The 18,755-nt window shown below is 33.1% G+C and overlaps 1 protein-coding gene across 1 annotated transcript in view; it reads left to right on the forward strand.

Moving 5' to 3' along the window:
- The window catches only part of LOC137654686 (RNA binding protein fox-1 homolog 3-like), a 66,679-nt gene extending 48,842 nt beyond the window's left edge, over positions 1-17,837 (forward strand). Inside the window, 3 exon segments of the mRNA XM_068388562.1 lie at positions 2,652-2,893; positions 7,027-7,117; positions 14,850-17,837. Of these exon segments, the coding sequence (XP_068244663.1) occupies positions 2,652-2,893; positions 7,027-7,117; positions 14,850-14,891 (375 nt within the window). The 3' untranslated portion in view covers positions 14,892-17,837.
- Positions 17,838-18,755: the final 918 nt, after the last annotated feature.

Consider the following 18,755-nt stretch of genomic DNA (forward strand, 5'->3'; position numbering starts at 1 on the left):
GTGAAAATGCTGCCATTGAGGGATTATCTCTTATCTGATTTTGAAGAAGTAGGAAGTATGGCAGAGTGGGTTATTACAGGGTTTTTGTTCGATATATGTCGTATACTGCAACAAATAATTGTCTCTGACATGTCCGTTGTTGATTTGTCATTAACTTAAGATAGACAAAGTGAACAATGGGTGTGTTATTTTAGGAAATTGTTTATATAACTATGTGACATATATCAACCGAAAGGTGGTTTCTGTATTTTCCTGTTCTGCCTCCTCTTCTCAAGTTCAGATAAGACTTTTATTACTTAAGATAAGAGTATCCTATAGTGGATGGTGTTTTCCCTGCATAAATAAACCCTTAAATGTTTCTATATTGATTCCATTCTCTTTGAAGAATAGTGTTTCTTATAATTTTACTGATTAATTGTCTGCACTGCAATATTAATTAAGGGCCTTTTTATCCTGAAAGGGTTTGAATGTGGTACTTTCATCATCATTATAGTATTATTAGTAGTAGTAATATTATAATTAAATTAGGCAATCAGTCCAAGCGTACCCTTCCAGACTCCCATAGGGTTACCCCTGAAAATTTATTCTAAATGAAGGATGGTAATTGTAAAAAGACAAGGCTAAAAATTATATTGTGAAAATGAATATAGAAGAAAGAATATAGCTAAAACATAAAAGGCAGGAGGTAATGCTTCTGAATGCCTGTTGGATGATGCAAATAACCAATCGTAATGCCTATAATGTTAATTTTGTCTTAATGAACGAATTAAGCTTTTAATAGGAAAGAGGGCAGAACAATTAATATCCAATAAAAGACATAAATTCTGCACACAATCTTAGTACCTTGTTTTATATTGCAATGGATTATGTTTGATTTTAAGGCCTCTGGGTTACATCGTATTTTTAATAATGAATGATTGTTTGAAGCATAACTGGGGCTTTTAAATGTCCCCATTTATGCTATGAATAGGACAAAAGTTTAGTTCTTTATTTTTCATTGTAATTGCTATGCAGGTTAGTTTTGAATTTTGATTAAGCTTTTAAAATCACCTCATGTCATAAAACACTATGCAATTTATTTATTATACACATGGTTAATTTAACGGTCATGTAGTGAATGCCTACAAAATCATTCCTTTTCAATAGAGATGACATGTATTGGGCTGCTACAAAACTGTTTTATCTTGAAAAATAAAAGGTGTTTATAATGTATGCAATAGGTTCATCCATGTGGAGTACAGTACTGAATAGATGTTTTTATTGCAAATATAAAATATTTTACAGTAAATTTCAAGGTGTACAGTATACTGTATAGTAAATCTGCCATGTTGATGGGCATTTTCTTCAGCATGTTCCTGATAGGTTGACATTATGATGAAAATTTCTTATAGTTTATATAGGCTGTCATGGTAGTTTTATTTCAATTCTTAGGTTCCTGTATTGTTTACTTATTCTTGTAATTAAAAATAGTACTTATGAAATCGAGACATATTTGAAAGTTATTTTAGTTTGTCAATGATTATTACATGGAAATTTATTAGTGGATCACTAAAAGGCTATGTAAAAGTTTTAACACCTATCTATACTGAGAAATATTGTGGCTAACCGTGCAATACGTACTGTAAATATTTTGGGGGGAGTTTCTAACCCCATCCTTCTGTTTAAGTTGCTTTGTTTTATTTTATTATTGAGGTTTTATAAATTGCCCTTTAAAATCTATTGATACAAGAATGATAAATGATATCACCCTCTTATGTAAAGTCTAAGGGATGTTTTGTTTTCTTTCATTTTTATGATTAAGTTAAAATACCTCTTTAGAGTATGGAGATGTATTTGTTACCTATTTGTTTGAAACATGTCCAGTTGTTAATTTTTTTTAAAGGTTACAAATATCTATTTATGCCCAATATTGAAAATTCACTGCAGTATAAAGTTTTATTACTCTTCATCTTAAAGGAACTCAGAATCTTCATAGGAAATATTAAATTGAATTTACCATATTTAGATTTGAAGTATCCATAGTTAAATTAAAGTTATACCCTTACAGGTTCTTGTCCTTTATTATTTGATGTAGGTAGGTGGGTATTATTTTTAATTGCCTTAGTGTACTGTGTTCAACTGTAGATCAGCTCATATATTTTTTTTTTTTTTTCAAGATAATTTTTTTAATAATAGAAGGTTAACCTGAAAAGTTTAATTACAGTGATACAACAAGGAAATTAACATTTAATTCCAGGAATGCTTGTTGCAATAGGTACCAAAAATTATTGTGTTAAATTCAATATTATTTGTAAGTTACATTTTGATAAATTATTATATTGGTTCTTAGTTTTCTCTTGGAACTGAAACCTGAAACGTGTGTATTGAAAGATTAATGGTTTTAAAGATTGTTTCCGATTTTTAATTGTGTACAAACGTCATCCCCAACAAAGTTGTAAAAGCATTAATGAGTGATGTATACTTTTATCATTGATATTTATCAAGTTAAGAGATAGATTTACAAGAAGTTGCACTGTGGTAATGATAGAAGAGTTTTAATTTGCGTCTTGATGTTAAGGCTGACCTTGCTGGCGGTGGGGTAGTGTTGCATTATGTTGCTTGCGCTGGCTGTGTGTTGTGCATGAATAAGGAGCCACCCCCTTTCATTACAGCAAGCAGCTGCAGCCGCAGCGGCAGCAGTGGGCCAACCTACTGCGGTCAACCCTGCCGCCGTTGGGGTCTCCGCCGCGCAGCTCCTTAAAACACCAACACTTTCTGTCTCAACGGCTCCACAGGCAGGGTATGCAGCAGCAGCGAACGCTTACACCGCTGCTGCGGCAAGAGCATATGGAGTAGCAGCGGCGGCCGCTCAACCTCCAGCAGTAGCTGCTTACCCCACAATTGCAGCCGCCGGGTGAGTTCCTTCACAAAGTTTAGAAGTGGTGTCTGCCATTGTTGTCTTAAAGACAAGGCAACTATAGTAGACATCATATATAAAGAGATGTGCACCTTTATTTTCAAATTCTATTGTATAATGATCTGAAGATAGAATATAGATTTACTACCAAAGAAATCAGCAGGTGACAGCTCTTTTAATTTATTGAGGCATATGAGCATCAAGAAGTCTGCATTAGTGAAACTGGAGACTTGAGAATAAATTGATGCTCAAATGCCTCTTAAGCAGAATGAAAGGAGTGAAAATGGGTTAAGTTCTTTCAGAACGCAGATGATCTTGTTCATTTTTATTTTATATATACATGGTATGTGCTGTAGTGTAGGTCATTACTGTAACACTTGGCTGGAAGTTGTAGGAGATTTAGTTGTATGACAGTCAAAATCTTTTCCCATTTGGAACAGTGGTGTTGTAAGTTGTCTTTACAGGTGTAAAATGTAATGATTTTTGGTATGATCAAGTACAGTTTTTATGGTAGTCTTTTTGTTGCAGAGTATCTCTTTAGAGGAATATGTTTGTCTTCTAATGAAAACAAGATTGAAGTTTGAATTCCAGGTGCAGCTATGTAATGTGTATTAATTGAATTTGGGACTTTTAGTATTACAACATGCATTGTTTTTCACTGGAAAAAAAAAAATAGTGGTGATACAATATTGTATAAAATCATATTTGCGTACTATGTTGATAAGGACAGGTTTGGGTCAGACCTTTTTCAGTTAGTATATATGTGGTAATTTCAGGTAATCTTAGGAGCATTTTGATAAATTCAAGACGATATGAATATTTGAAGTAAATTTCAAGTCAAGCAGCACTATTATTTTTGCTTTAGTGAATTTAATAAGTAATAATGTCTCATTCACTGAAATTATTTTGAAAAATGCCCGAGTTTTAGTTGGCGAAAAATACGATTTTTAATCGCTTATTGTAAATATGCAAATTTTTTGTATGTCCGCTTTTAAAAACCTATTTAAGAGTAAGAACTTAATGTATGGAAAACAAACTTTGATAGCAAATTGAAAATTAATAGAAATTTAGAAATGAATATTAAAAGGAATCTGAGAAGGAAGGATAGGAATTGTAAAAGGATCACAAATAATTTCCTCCTGAACATGGTAGAATTAGCATATAAAAACTTCCATAAGGAAGTTTTCCTCAATTTTAAATCAAAGAGAAAAAAAAATTGCCATTGACCAATTTAATCTACAGAATTTTGTAAAATTAGCTGTTGTTTCTTTGATATCGTAACTATTAATTCTAATATTTTGTTTAAACCCTGTATTGCCAAAAATATCCCTCAATTTGGATTCATATTAAACTGGTTATAATTTTCTGTATTTTAAATGACTTAGAAAGCTTATTAGTCATACATTTACAATGAATTTAGAGATCTTTTAAATAATTTATAGATGCTGATATAAATTATTGGATATCTTTTTGGTATTAACAGTAAATTATTGCATTTTGTACTTAGGAAAGAGAGGATTTTTCCACTAGGTATAAAACTGTACAAATAATACAAATAATCATACACTTTCACCTAAATATATTTTTGTCTTCAGTGGTTTCTTTGTAAAGGGGTTTCATGTTTGAATACATTATTATTATGGAACATTTCACATATAATTTCAATATATGTATTTTTATCAAATGCTTTTAAAGAAAATACTCTAAAAAAAAAATTCAAGGATTTTTATTTTTATCAAGCATAAGTGTTATGGTAATGACATACATGAATTTGATGACAGTTTGTTTATGCAGATGATAGTCCTCAGACCATTTTGTTTCAATGGTAGTCGAGTAAAAAATTTAAATTTCGAAAAACTTTTTCAAGGTAAATCTAACATACATGTATATATAATATATTTGGATCCATATTTTAATGTAATACTTCTTGCCAATGAAATGAAAAAAATAGTTTTCCTCAGGTTAATATTGGAGACTCTACGATTGTTTCAAAAATGATAGATGACAAAAATTTTGGTAAGACAGAAACTTGTTGAATGCATGCTTTTAAATATTTTTGAAGTAAGCGGTGTTCCTGGGCAGTGTACATAGTTTACAGTGGTTTGCGGCCTTGTGGAGGGTGGTTCACAAGTACCACTTGTAACAGGCCAATATCATCCTGTAATGACTGCACCTTTGTCTTCTTTTATTGTATTTTTTCTTCACTTATTTGCCTCTTGAGGTTTTGATAGAGGTTTTAATGTTTTAAATTGGTTGGAGTGGCCTAAATCAGTAGGTAGCTGTGTTGGGACAATTTAATATTAATGGTTATTATTATCCATTTGGGAAATCTCACCCCCCCCTGTAATCACTTACATCAAGTGTTATGTCATCACTTGGTGTGCTTGACAGCTAGCTTAAGCTATTTTTATTATTATCCAACAATACTGCAGCAGCACTTATTAATATGTATAGGGGGATAATGCCTTCTTGACTGATTGTGTGTGCATGGGAGTGTGAGCTGGACTAGTCACTGGGGTTATACCAGATGGATTTGCCTTTTCATTGTTATTGGATACAATTACCTTACATGAAAATGGCCTAAATGCAATGTAACCATCTTACAAGCCCCTGTGGAATGGAAATGTATTTTAGACATTGTAGTTAATCATTATTTTTGTTTCACCATCTTTTCTGCATAGTATTGAGTTACACTGTAGGAACTAAACTGTGCATGAATTTTGATATAATGTTTTATACTTTGTCTCATGTTTGGGTTACATAAATAGCTTCGGTATTGCATGTTGCATGGTAATAGCACTTTCACAGTTCTACCAAAAACTCAGGTCAATTAGGAAGTAAATAGAAGAGGAAAGAAATAGGTTAGTATGAAAATGGGTTGTTAGGTGATGAAAGTTTCAGAAATATAGTTTTTGTTGATTGAAGTAAGACTGTACACAAGTCATTTTATGCATAAATTAGTTATTGAGAATACACGGGATCTTTCTTATCCATTCTAAAATCTTTTGAGTTCTTTTTGACTAATGGTGCAGTGGTGATTCAGTTAGTATTTTTCATTACAGTATTTTGATTTATTTCCACAGTATTTTAATTGTTTCGTCATAATATATGGTATACATGTACAGAGTTTTAGTTTTCAAATAATGAGATTGCTATGTTAATTTTATAGTACAGTATTTGAATATCAATGTACTATTGAAGATCTTAAATTTTGTTGGTGAAGAAAAACCAAAGGAAATCTTGCCTAGTATTTCACAATAATTAGTATTTTGGTTTAATTTATTGATTGTTGTTTATTTGCAAATATGAAATATTGTATTGTAGCTTTTGAACAAAAGTAATTCTATTTAATGTGAAAAGAACTTCAGTGGTGATGAGGAAACCAGAAACTGTCCGTATTCTGGGAGATGGTATTATACAGTAGGTATATGTATTTCAAGACTTTACCATATGATGGGTAGAGACAGCTTTTGCTGACTTTAAAGATTTTATCTATTATGAAAACTTTTTTTATTGTGCATAATTAGCTTCATTGTTTTTTATTCATATCTCAGTCAGATATTAATTGGCTCTTCAATTTCTGTTTCTTGAAATCTATAATGTGTGTATTTGGAACTGAGTTTGGTAAAGGTTAGTGTTATGTTTTGGAAAAATTCCTTGATAAATTCTTGGATGTTTTATTGTATATATGTAATGAATAAGAATTTTATATGGGTTTAAAGGAATGGTGTTGAAATCCCTTATTTGTTGACACATTATGTAAATGTCTTTTGCATTTTAAATGTTATTTGAAGCTTCAGTAATAGGATTTAAATTTAATTTGGTTTAGAAATAATATTGGAATACCAAGTTCAGGATATTTTATCTTTGATTTTTGTAACATTTTTATTTTGAATAGCTAGTACTAAAAATAAGTACTGTACTGTTTATATGCTCGGTGATGGATAGCTAAATGCATTTTAAAATAATCTAATATCTCTCTGAGCATGGTATTGGGAAAGTGAATTGCCTGAGTTTTTGTGCTGTGCCTACTGATGATCTCTGTAGTCGGGTAGTTAGTCTCACATATTATGTACTCCAGGACCCGCTTACTAATGGAAATTTTTTCCTCTTTTTTTTCCCGTTCAAAGATCGATCTATTACAGTGCCTATGCTGACAGGCCCTACCCAGACCCCTACATCGCGGCTGCATCGGGTATTGGACCAGTGGCAGGCTATGGGGTAAGAAGACTTTTGCTTCTTGTTTTAAAGAAAACTTGTTTCTATGAACTTCCCCTGATGTTCATATTGCTTATCCTCCAGAAGCTCAGTTTATCAACGTTTACCCCCAAAAGTAATTAATCAATCTATCTATCATTGGTAAGGAGCGCCAGCAGTTTCATGTTGCTCAGTTTTGAAGATAAAAGTATTCCCTATTCCTTAATATCACAAGCTAGTGGTGGAGGAGGGTGGGTATGTATACAGTATGAACGTCAGATGAGTATAGAAATAAAAATTAATTCTTATTAGAATTCTGTTTATTTCTATGAACCTCCCCTGATGTTCATATTGCTGACTCTCACACTCTGATGGAGGTGAGATGCAAGTGAAGGAAAGAGATAGGTCAACAAGAAAACTAGAATTTATAAAATAATCAACCCCTTTGCTACGATGGCGTTATTATACGTTAAAGGCATGCATGGTGATACAGTCGATGGCATCCAGATATTTCATTTAAAAGTATAAACCAAATTGAGGTTAAAATTACTGTTATATCTTACAAAAGAGGATAGAACATTGTCGTATCTCACACTTAGCTCTCACTCAGGAAATTTCACTAAAAATCTCCTTTCTTTAGCCAACTAACAGTCTTTGGGATTCTAGCCTTTATTTCTGATTGTTTAAGAGCTATTTTAGTCTGCCTTTATGTTTCCACAAAGAATAATATCACTCTCTCTAGCCAGTGGCGACATTCCCTATGTGAGGCATTACTCAAATCCCCCCCTGAAACAACCCCAGCTTAGAGACGTAGGGAGCTTCACATCTCATCCCGCCACAAACTGAAACACTTGCGATTCTAGTCTTTATTCAGGATTATGTAAAGTCTATTTTAAAGTATTTTTATGTTGGCATATGTGTTCAAATCATACAAAAATTACTATGTAGCTTTTCAAACATCATCGGTTCTCCACCTCTTACTCCCACAAGTCGCACTATGAGATTTGTCTTTCGTATTTTATTCCTTTTTTCTCGACTCATTTTTCAAAATAATATCATCATCATGTCTTTCATCAAACAGAGCATAAAAGCTGAAAAGAAGCACAAAACTAATAAGCTACATAAAGAGACAATTTAAATACAGAAACAAAGACACTGTACTACAGCTGTACATATCACTAGTAAGACCCCATCTAGAATAAGGAGTCCAATTCAGGGCTCCAAGTATTCAGAAGGATATAGATAGACTGGAAGCAGTACAAGCTGGGGCCACCAAACTAGTTCCAACAGTAAGGCAATTTAGATGTAGACGGAGGATGGAATGTTTGAACTTATTTGATCTAAAAACTCGATGACTAAGGGGGCAGTTACTAGAGGCATTTAAAATTCCTAAAGGAATAAAGATTAAAACAATCTATTCATGCTTAGCACAAATCAGGTCAGAGGTTATGGATACAAACTGGAATTGAAAAGATACAACACCACTATTTGTGGCTATTTCTTTACATACAAAATAGCAAATACTTGGAATATACTTCCAGCTGATGTAGGGAACAGTAACATGGTAAACGAGTTCAAGAATAAGTGAGATATCATAAGAACTCTCGAAATGCTTAAACTAAATCGCTTTACGAAAGAGCAATTGGAGTCTCTGCAGATGGACTAAATAGTCTTTGAGGCATCCATAATCCTTGTTTCTCTCTCTCTCTCTCTCTGGGACAGAAATATCTTAATTATGTCATCAGTTTTTTGTTTATCGATTACCTTATAAATTATATATTATAGAATACTTCGTGTCAAAGGAAACAAATGGATATTTTCATTATATTTCTGTATAGAGTAAAGTTTATTATTACGGCTGAGTAGTTTTATATCTTTTGACACCATTTACTGTGGAATTATTATAGAATAACAGCCTTTTCAATGAATATAAAGTTTTATTTTACACAAAATTGTAGTACTTTACTATTTAGAAAAAATAATATAAAACAAATTTCTGAAAATTTATTCTATAATCACTTCACAATGAATGGAAAAAATATTTCGGTTTAAAGTGAAATAAAATGGAAAAAAACTGAAACATTTATTCTGTAAACAGCAGTAAAACAAGTAAACATAGAAATATATGTTATAGAATAAGTGAGCATGTATATCTGATGGTGACCAATCTCATATATAGCTTGAGTAGTGAATCCACGGACTTGTAGTGAAGGGGTTAAATTTCTAGACTCTAAATATAGATTAAAATTTTGGACTCTAGATTGTTTTTCCTATGATTTTTTGAACATTGATGAAAAGAAAAATTGAAATATCACAGTGCCAGCAGCCACTATAGAACCTAGACCCCCAATAATTTATACAGTATAAGAAATTCATGATCCTCAAGATAACGTACACCAAATGGGTATGTTGTTGGACTGGAGTTAAAATTCTTTCATAAGTAACATTTCTGCAAAAATTGAGAGATGTAGGTGTGCTCCTAATTCTAGAACCTTAACCTTAGTCTTCAAAGCTTTTACAAGATTTGGATCCAGTTCTTGGTGAGTGTCTGTGATCAAACCTTGCTTAGAAAGGGTACTGCATTTTTGGACACGACAAATTGTTGTTATAATCCCACATGGCAAAATAGGGTCAGTACCTTTAATGTCCATAATTTGTTAAAAATTTACTGAACTATTTTCTGGTGGAATATATACAACCCTTTCTAATGAAGGAAAGTGAAGAAATTGCAACAAACTTAGTCTTAAAATAATTTAGCTCTGAATGAAGACAAAAGTATAAAATCATCCTAAGCTCTTGAAGCCAACCTTGAACAAAAGATATTGCTTGCTGTTTATTATACGTTTATCAATTATAATTAAAAAGTTTTTCAAAGATGAAAAATTTTACATTCTAAATATTTAAAACTGCATTCCAAATATATAAAATAGACCTGAGTAGTGGAAGCCTTTTAATATTGATGGGCTTAGTAATTATGGGAAAGGTCTAATCCCTGATGCTTGATTACTAAAGGGAAGCATTGACCTATACCCAATAATGGCTGAGACTGAAAATTCTTTTTCTAAAATGACGCCTTTAAAAGCTTTGACAATAGAACCCTAGCTAGTTATAGTCAGTGATACATTCTTAGAATAACATCCCAGAAAATAAACAACTACTGTCTTTGATGTAATATAATTGTAGACTGTTTTAGACCTATGAAGAACAATGTAGAGGGCTTCGAAAAACCTAGGTATGAGAATGTGACCAAAGTCCCCAGGTTATTAAATGTAAAGCTGAACGAAAACCTAGATGCGAGAATGTGACCGAAGTCCCCTGATGATTAGATTTAAAACGGATGTGTTTTGATGAACCACCCTTGAGCTTGGTTGTCTGAGCAGAATTATTTATGCAACAACAGGTAGCACAGATCTGTGTAAAATCTCCCAAAATAATTCCTATATACCAGAGTGCTTAGGATTACTAAAATTCTGGAGCAACAGATGGCTTGAGTTGTGATAACACTGAGGAACAACTTCATTAATTAGGCTACCGTTTTATCTGCATGATTATCGAAATAGGGGAATAATAGCGCCTTAGAGACTGTTCCACCATTAAGTCAAATACCTGTTCTCTACCTTTATCACAAAACCCACAAAAGCTTATACTGTACATCCTGCCCAAATTAACAGCACCTCTCCCATCTGGAACAAGGAAGGTGACCTTGTACTCCTTTGGTTTCAGATATGGTCTAGTGACTTACTTTCTATGCTCAAATGTTACCAAATATCCTAAACTAATTATATGGCCGTAACGTCATTTAGGTAACTGATAAATAAATTAACCATTTTTATGAAGTTGAATTCTTTCAAAATGAATATATGCAGTATATATCTTTAAATACAACATATACCAAAAAATTAAAAGAATATCATCAAGATATTTATCAGTATTAGCGTGTTATATCATTTATCTTTTCTGCTTTTCCCCTGGGACTAGGCATACTTTTTCTCAAAAGTTATGGATACATGTATCGAATGTCAGTTGCTCTGTTTAGAAGCTTTACCACTGCACAGGGTATACTCTCCAGTCCATTAATACTTGAATTTGAAACATATTTTGTCCGAGATTAAAGTGAGACATCGTACTCAAAACAGTTTTTTGAAACACGGTGCTTTCTCTGTGCAAGAATGTAACAAACCCAGCAGGGAAGGCAAGTTTTAAAATGCAATAAATACCTGTAAACTGAGCTAGAGAAAAAGCAATTTGGACATCAGGTGAGTATAGAAATAAAAATTTTATTATCATGATTCTATGTTTCTATTTACTGTATTGTATCAGTTTGGGGGTATCTATGCATGGTAAATTTTCTGTAAATATTATAGAAGTGAGATTGTTAGGAGTTTGCTTTTATAGTTGTTAATGGATGTAGCCAGACTTCAGAGATATTTTGTGGATTAGTAAAGGTACATGAAAAATTTGTACTGTATATATTTTTTAAGAACTTTTTTTCATTGATGAGCTTAAATTGGTGAAAATTGATTTTATATAGTCTAAAATTTAGTTCCTTACTAAACCTGAAATACTGTTGCGTAGATAAATTGAATGACCGTAGTAAATTCTTAGTTTATATACATATCTAGCCTGAGTCATTTTGAATTGGCTTTTCAATGAAGTAACTCATCTTGAGAATCATGTATTTCCCTGTCTTAAAATTGATCTGAAATGTGCAATTGCTTTGTTGTATGGCCAGGCACGGAAAACTTCTTTAACTGGGTACTATTATGCTTTTAGTGAAGTTTTGCTCAAGAATGAGGTGTCTTTGCCCAGTCAGTATGGAATACAGGAGGACTTATTACTTTTTTTTTCTGGCTTGAGTGAAGCTAACCATTATTTTTTATAGCCAAAATTGAAGTACAGTACAGAGCAGATCTTTAATACTTGTGAATTAATTAGGTAAGAAAATATTTAGCTAAAATAAGATCAGTCTTGTTGTAAAGTCACCCTGAATTCAGGGGATGTTTTAGGCATGTATTTTTAACCCAGAAGCTGGTAGATCAACAAGAATAAAGAACTCACGAAAAATACTCCAGTTTTGGTGAAATTTGTCAGTGTCAAATTTTAGAAAAAGAATAGCAAAACTTTCCTGGATATTGTAAGAATGTTACAAGGAAGGGAAGTCTCCTGATGCTGAGTCTTTGAATTAATAAAGTTTCAAAGCTTGTGCATGGTGATATTGTGAACCTGCTCACATAAGGGGAGACCCCAAGGCTTAATCTCGGTTCACACAGAGACTCTCGACAATAGTTCCAACTGAGCTCATTAGGTAAGCAAATTGTCAATTGAGTATTTTTTGGAATGAAACAGGAAAGAATTCCCCTTAACGGCCAGTATCCTAAATAGGAAATCACAAGACTGGTTAGAATTTATTAGTTGTTATTATCATTGCTAGCTAAGCTACAGCCTAATTGGAAGAGAAGAATGCTGTAAGCCCAAGTGCTCCAAGAGAGTAAATAGCCCAGTGAGGAAAGGAAATAAGGAAACAGATATAAAAATGTGGCTGATGGTATCTTCAAACCAGAGAACTCTAACCCAAAACTACAAGACCACAGTATAGAGGCTGTGGGACTACCTACGGATAGAGAACAATGGTTAGATTTTGGAGTGCCCTGCTAGAAGAGCTGCTTACTATAGCTAAAGTCTCTCTTCTACCCTTACCAAGAGGAAAGTAGCCACTGAACAATTACAGTTGTATTCACATAGTATCGGATTATGAAATGAAAAAAGAGAACATACATACAGTAGTTTCTATTGCTTATGTTTATAGGATGATCGAGACTACCGTTTGTGTTTCCCAAATTAGCTGATTAATTTTATCTTATTAAAAGAGACAATAATTATTTGAACTAGCATTTTTATTATAGAAAATAAAGGTATAAATTTCAGTAAAAATACTGTTCTTTCATATACTATTTACTGTTAAGTTTAATGACATTCATACTAGTTGCCTGTGCTCGATAATTTTTTAGTCGTACGGTTTGTGGTGTTTGATTACAAATCATAGGAAATTATTAAAATTTTCTTCAAATTACTTAAGTAGGTTTTGTGCAGTTTGGTTCATCTTTTCATAAACACACTACATCAACGGATTTTACTTTTTGTTTTTCTCAATTTTTGGAGGCAGCTTTCCTTGATGCCATATAGCTTGAACATTTTTGTTTTTCCAGCTTCAACTACAACTCGTTGCTTAGATTTAACAGCATATCCTTGCTGATTTATTGTCCATAGCAGGAAAGGGTATAATCTACAATGTCATTTGTAACAACTAGGGTAATTGCTTAATACCGTACTAAGGTTGAAATGCAAGCAAAAGAGGTTATGCAAATTGGTTGTTCATAACAAAACAGTTGATTTTTGTTCAGTTATTTATAGCCACATGCATTACTAACTATACTTTTATCGTTTTCTTGAACTAGAAATTTGGATAAAGAGATGAAGGAAAGGAAGATAGTATTAGTATAATTTTTTATCAAAAAAGGAACTCGCGTGATATATGAGATGCAGTACATGGTAAAGTCCTTTTGTGTGGGTGAATATTTAGTGGTCACACAGTACTCTATGTAAAAATGCTGGTTATATGAGGTCATACTATACTCTTTATAAATTGAAGTGATAGATGAATGAGTTGAAAGAGAAATAAGATGAAATTGTCTTTGGAAACAAAGGCTTTGTTCATTGCCTGATGGAATGTTATTCATATTTCCAATCAATTGTGAGCATAATGATGGCTGCAAATGTTAATAGGAAAAAAAGGGTATTCTAAATAGTAAGTCCCAAAGAAGCATCACTAGAGATGAAATTAAGCAGAAGGCATTAGTCTCTTCAACTATCTATTCTTGAACTGATTGGTTATGGTTCTATTCACAACTGTACATGTTTATCTGTTTTAAAATAAGAGACACTTTTGTAGGAAGGTCCAAGAATTTCTCATTTACACCTTTTTAGTTCCATCCTAATTTTTTTTTTTTTGGTTACGAGGTAAATCGGTACTTCTAGTCTATTATTTATACCTTTAGGTAATTAGCATGTTATTAACTGACTAATTGGTCAATGCTTTTCAGTATAGTTCAGGTTGAGGCATTCTAGCCTACTTTGATATTCAGTGTATTTGGTTGCCCGCTGTGCTAGCAATCTTTCTATGTGGATCCTCTGGGATGGCTCTCAGAATAGGATGGTGTACTGCACTCTTGGTGGCATCTTGACAGGAAAAAGTTGGTACAGTCTCTTTTTTTTCCTCATGGTAAATTGATGTTTAATATACCTCTGTATATTACCCACAAAGAGCATTGCTTTAGTAAAACCGATACAAAAATGAATTTCATTAATCAATGGGAAAGGTTTTTAGGTTCCCATTTTGACACATAATTTGGGAATGAGAGGATGGCAGATGACTTAATGATACTGCTAGGTCATGGCTACCAAACAAAAATCCCCTTACAAGTAATTAGGGTGAACTTCTTGTATGTTAGAGTACTATGGCATTTGATTTTTTTGTAGTAAGTTCTTAGCCAAAACTTAATTCTTATGACTACTAGTATTAGTTTCAGATGTTTTCCAGATATACTATAATTTTGTTTATTTATCTGAATGGGCTATACTGTAATTGTATTTATGTATTGACTGAAACCAAACAATTATTAAATGTATTGCAGTACAAAATGATATGGGATTTTGCCATTGTGTAATTAGTGTATAATTATCTTTTCGTTATTTACAGGCGGTCTACAGAGGAAGTTACAATCGCTTTGCACCATATTGAGGACCTGATATGTGCATTCATCAAATAACATGACAAAGCTGTTATCAATTGCTCATTAGAGACTATGTTGGTCTTTGCGACTATAAGTATATACAAAAGACTCGGTTCCCAGCCCTTGACCATCTCTTGTTAGAAATATCCATAAAGTGTCTGTATCATCTCATACTGGCTGAAAAGGCCAGTTAGTGAGATACTTGTGGACTAAGATTTCTTTTTGGCAGCCAGCTATCGCATTGTTTGTGGGATTCATCAAGAATTACTTCAAATTAAATATTCCTGAAGGATTCACGAGAGATGGCCCATCGTCACGTTCTGTCAGTGGTTACCACTTCAACGTAAATAAATGGTGGCACAACGTTGGTAGGTGTGTGATTGTTTTGTGTGCTAGACTTGAGTATGTGTATGAAGTAATTGGAGTTGTGTGGCATCCAGTGCACATTAGATGGCTTGGGCTGGAAGGTGGTGTGCAGCCACCCACACCAACCTGACCAACACATGAACTCTGTGCTGTTGTTACCATTTTTCCTCTACTGTTTTGTATAAGGGCCTTTTAGTGATTTTCTGAACACTATAGAAACTTCTGTTTCAACTATTGTAGGCCATTTTTGAGTCATTGAACTACCATGATTTGTTATGTTGAGTAGGCATGGCCCATTTCATATAGTTTTTATGAAATGAATTGTGCATTTTTTAATGTATTCAACGAAACATTTGACAAGTGTGACTCTTATAATCTATACTTGTACAGTGTATGTTTACACTTCTAAGATAACCAGTAATGAATCTCAACTTCTGATAGCCCTATTGATATTAGCTATAGAATCTCATTTATTACTTCAACTAAGATCTTTTTAATTTTTGAAATTTCAATTGTGAACCATATGCACTTGATATTTCTAAACTCAAAAGTTATTTTATACATGGTGCAATGTCGGAACATATTCCTCCCTCAAGGCATTGTAATGAAAATGTTTTTGGTGTTAAGTAGATTTTTGTATGATGCAGAACCCCACTGTTAAGGTCACATATAGTTTCTAAGTCACAAAGGGTATGATTTTGTCTAGATTGTTTTTTATTTATATCATCATAGTAATTTTGAATCATTTTATAGTATTATATTCATATAATTGTGAAGTGGAATCAGTTGTAGCCAAGACAATCATTTATTTTAAATTTGACAAGACTTAGCATGGCTAGAAAATTGATCTGCATACTGTCATTTACTAAGTTTGCTATTACAAAAAGAAATGTGTGGGTTCTTCAATATACCTCCTTTTTTAGGTCAGTACATTTTTGTAGGTTAATTATCCCTTTTCCCTGTACAATATTTGTAAGTTTGCACCAAACTGTTGAAAATCAAAGTGTTTTTAGTGAAGATGGACAGCACAATCATTTTCTCCATATGCCCAAGGTGATAACTCTTTGTGAATGTGCATTTCCCAGTAGCAATGTGATCAGTCTGTGCAGTAATATGTGAGCCCTTTTCATTAATGCTCATCTTAAATGACAAATGTATTCATTATATTATTGTGTCATCAGTGTCCGAAGTATCAGTGACGTGTATTTTCTCATGTTTTGTAACTGATGGCTTCTGCTGTTTAAAGCAGTGTGGCATTACGAGTAAAGGGTATAGTGGTGTTCGCACAAACCTCAGGTATCAAACCAGCTTGACCATTATGATTGACAAGCCCTGCCCTGGCTCACCACCTGCTTCTTTCTCTTTTAATAGTTATTTTTTTCTAGCACTTTCTCCCCTACTTGTGCAGTTGTCAATCTAATTTTGTTGCAATGTCTTGGTTTCTTTCTGCTGTGAATCATTGTTTTGCTTACCTTTGGGTCAACGACACTTCAGGACAAGGAAGTTGCAATCTTGCATTTCCCCCTCCCCGATTGGCACAATATGAATGTTGATCAGGTGTAATAGGGACTTTTAAATATTTCTTAGGAATGACAGTATTTGAGGCATATGAAGTTGTATCCTGTTCTAAATCCTGGATTGTGACTTGTCCATAGAGAAGCTGACCACATGGGGATTGTCAGAACCAAAGATATCAGTATTTGTCCACTCTGCAAGTCTCCATTCTGTGCTATGCTTATCGCCACTTTTCTAGTTTTAAACGTGCATAATGTTTCCTGTATTTTTGTTTTCTGAGAGTAAAGTGGCAGCCTGGAATAATAGAACTGAACCAAAGATCTATTAACTGTTGTCTTACATAGCATCATTTTATCTTGGTTATGCCATATAAGTAATTATAGGATCTAAGATATGATCCATAATGGATGCCTTTCCAAGTTCCAGCTTAATAAGGCTTGTGTTTGGTCCAAGGCATACTGGCTGAATGTGTGGTACAGTATGTTGACTGCACTGAGAAAAAAGACAAGGTGTATAATCAGCTTGTAGACAATATAGTGCAGTAGTGTTAAATCTTGTGCAGCTATTTTAATTTTCAAAACTCATGACTGAAAATGGCAGCCATTTTGGACTTAAGCAGCTACATTCTCTCTCAGACTAAAGAGTATTGTATTGAAATAATTAAGGTATTTACCCTACTCAAGGAATGCTTGATAGGTTACAATTCACAGTGCAGGAAAGAAACCAGACAATAGAGATGTCAAGTCTTCCTTTTTTAGCACAATGGATAATTTGTGTCGTGTTGTGAATCAGAGCACAAGAAAGATTAAATTATTGATTCCTTCAGTAAAGCACAATGGTGAATGTGTATCGTAACGTCCAGTAAGATGATATTTTGTTTGTGTTCACTTTTCGTAATCTGTGTAAAAAACTTCACCATTTTTGTATAATGTATTATTGTGTAATGATATTTAGTAATGACAGAAGAGTAATAGTTTTAGATAACTTTTTGCTCCTTTTAAAAACCTGATTGTGGTACTGTACAAATCTGCCCTGTGTTTACTCTGTATAATAAATAAAATATGAACATTAAATGTTTTTTCTTTCTCCGTATTTTTTTTGGTGCTAATATCTTTTTTATTTTCTTAAGGAAGCCAGTGCTGTATCAAATATTTTATTACAGTAATCCCAGGCTATATCACGGTTCACTTTGTGCCCTCACTACATAATGGATTTTTAAATTTACTTTATGTAAAATTATATCTCAATCATTTTATTGGTTTCTGGGAGCCAATACATTTTTCAAAATTCTAATTATATTAGTGTAAAGAACAGTCATTTTGATCCTCAAACTTAACACAGTAAATTAATAAATAAAGATACAATTCAGTATTGCATCATATATTTATTAAACTAACCCTTTCACTGTACAGTACTGTGCATGTATATTACTCCTTAACCCCTTCTACTGTACTGTACATACCAGAAGTTGTGGTGGTGGTTTCATAAGTACTGTACTTACATGCAAGACTACTGAGTTGCATATGATGAAGCAAAAATATTATTGCTGGCTATCTAGATTCTAGCATTTGGATGGATATACGGTACAGTAGTTTCCCTCTTTCAAATAGATGATACAAATTTGGTATCTGAAATATATATATAAACAAAGTGTTACTGTACTACATGCATGGCAATTCTCACTTGTGGCTTCATGAGGTGGCTGTTAAAGGGTAGCTTAATTTCTCTTGACAAACCCAATGGAGTAGGTTGTAGGCTCTGAAGCTCTATGTATGATGGAGACAATATTTTGACAACTATTAAATACTGAAAATCAGAGAGGAGCTCAGAGGGTGGAAGGCCTTGTGATAGAGATACCAAATACAGAAGCAAAGTGGTCATTGAGTAAAATGAAAAATGGTAAATCACCAGGTGTATCAGCTTTAAATTAGAATGCTTAAGAAACTAGCACCAGAGGGAGAAGAATCATTGTCTAATGGTATCTATATTCA

The sequence above is a fragment of the Palaemon carinicauda genome, chromosome 15 (genome assembly GCF_036898095.1).
Source record: "Palaemon carinicauda isolate YSFRI2023 chromosome 15, ASM3689809v2, whole genome shotgun sequence".
NCBI classification, from domain to species: domain Eukaryota; kingdom Metazoa; phylum Arthropoda; class Malacostraca; order Decapoda; family Palaemonidae; genus Palaemon; species Palaemon carinicauda.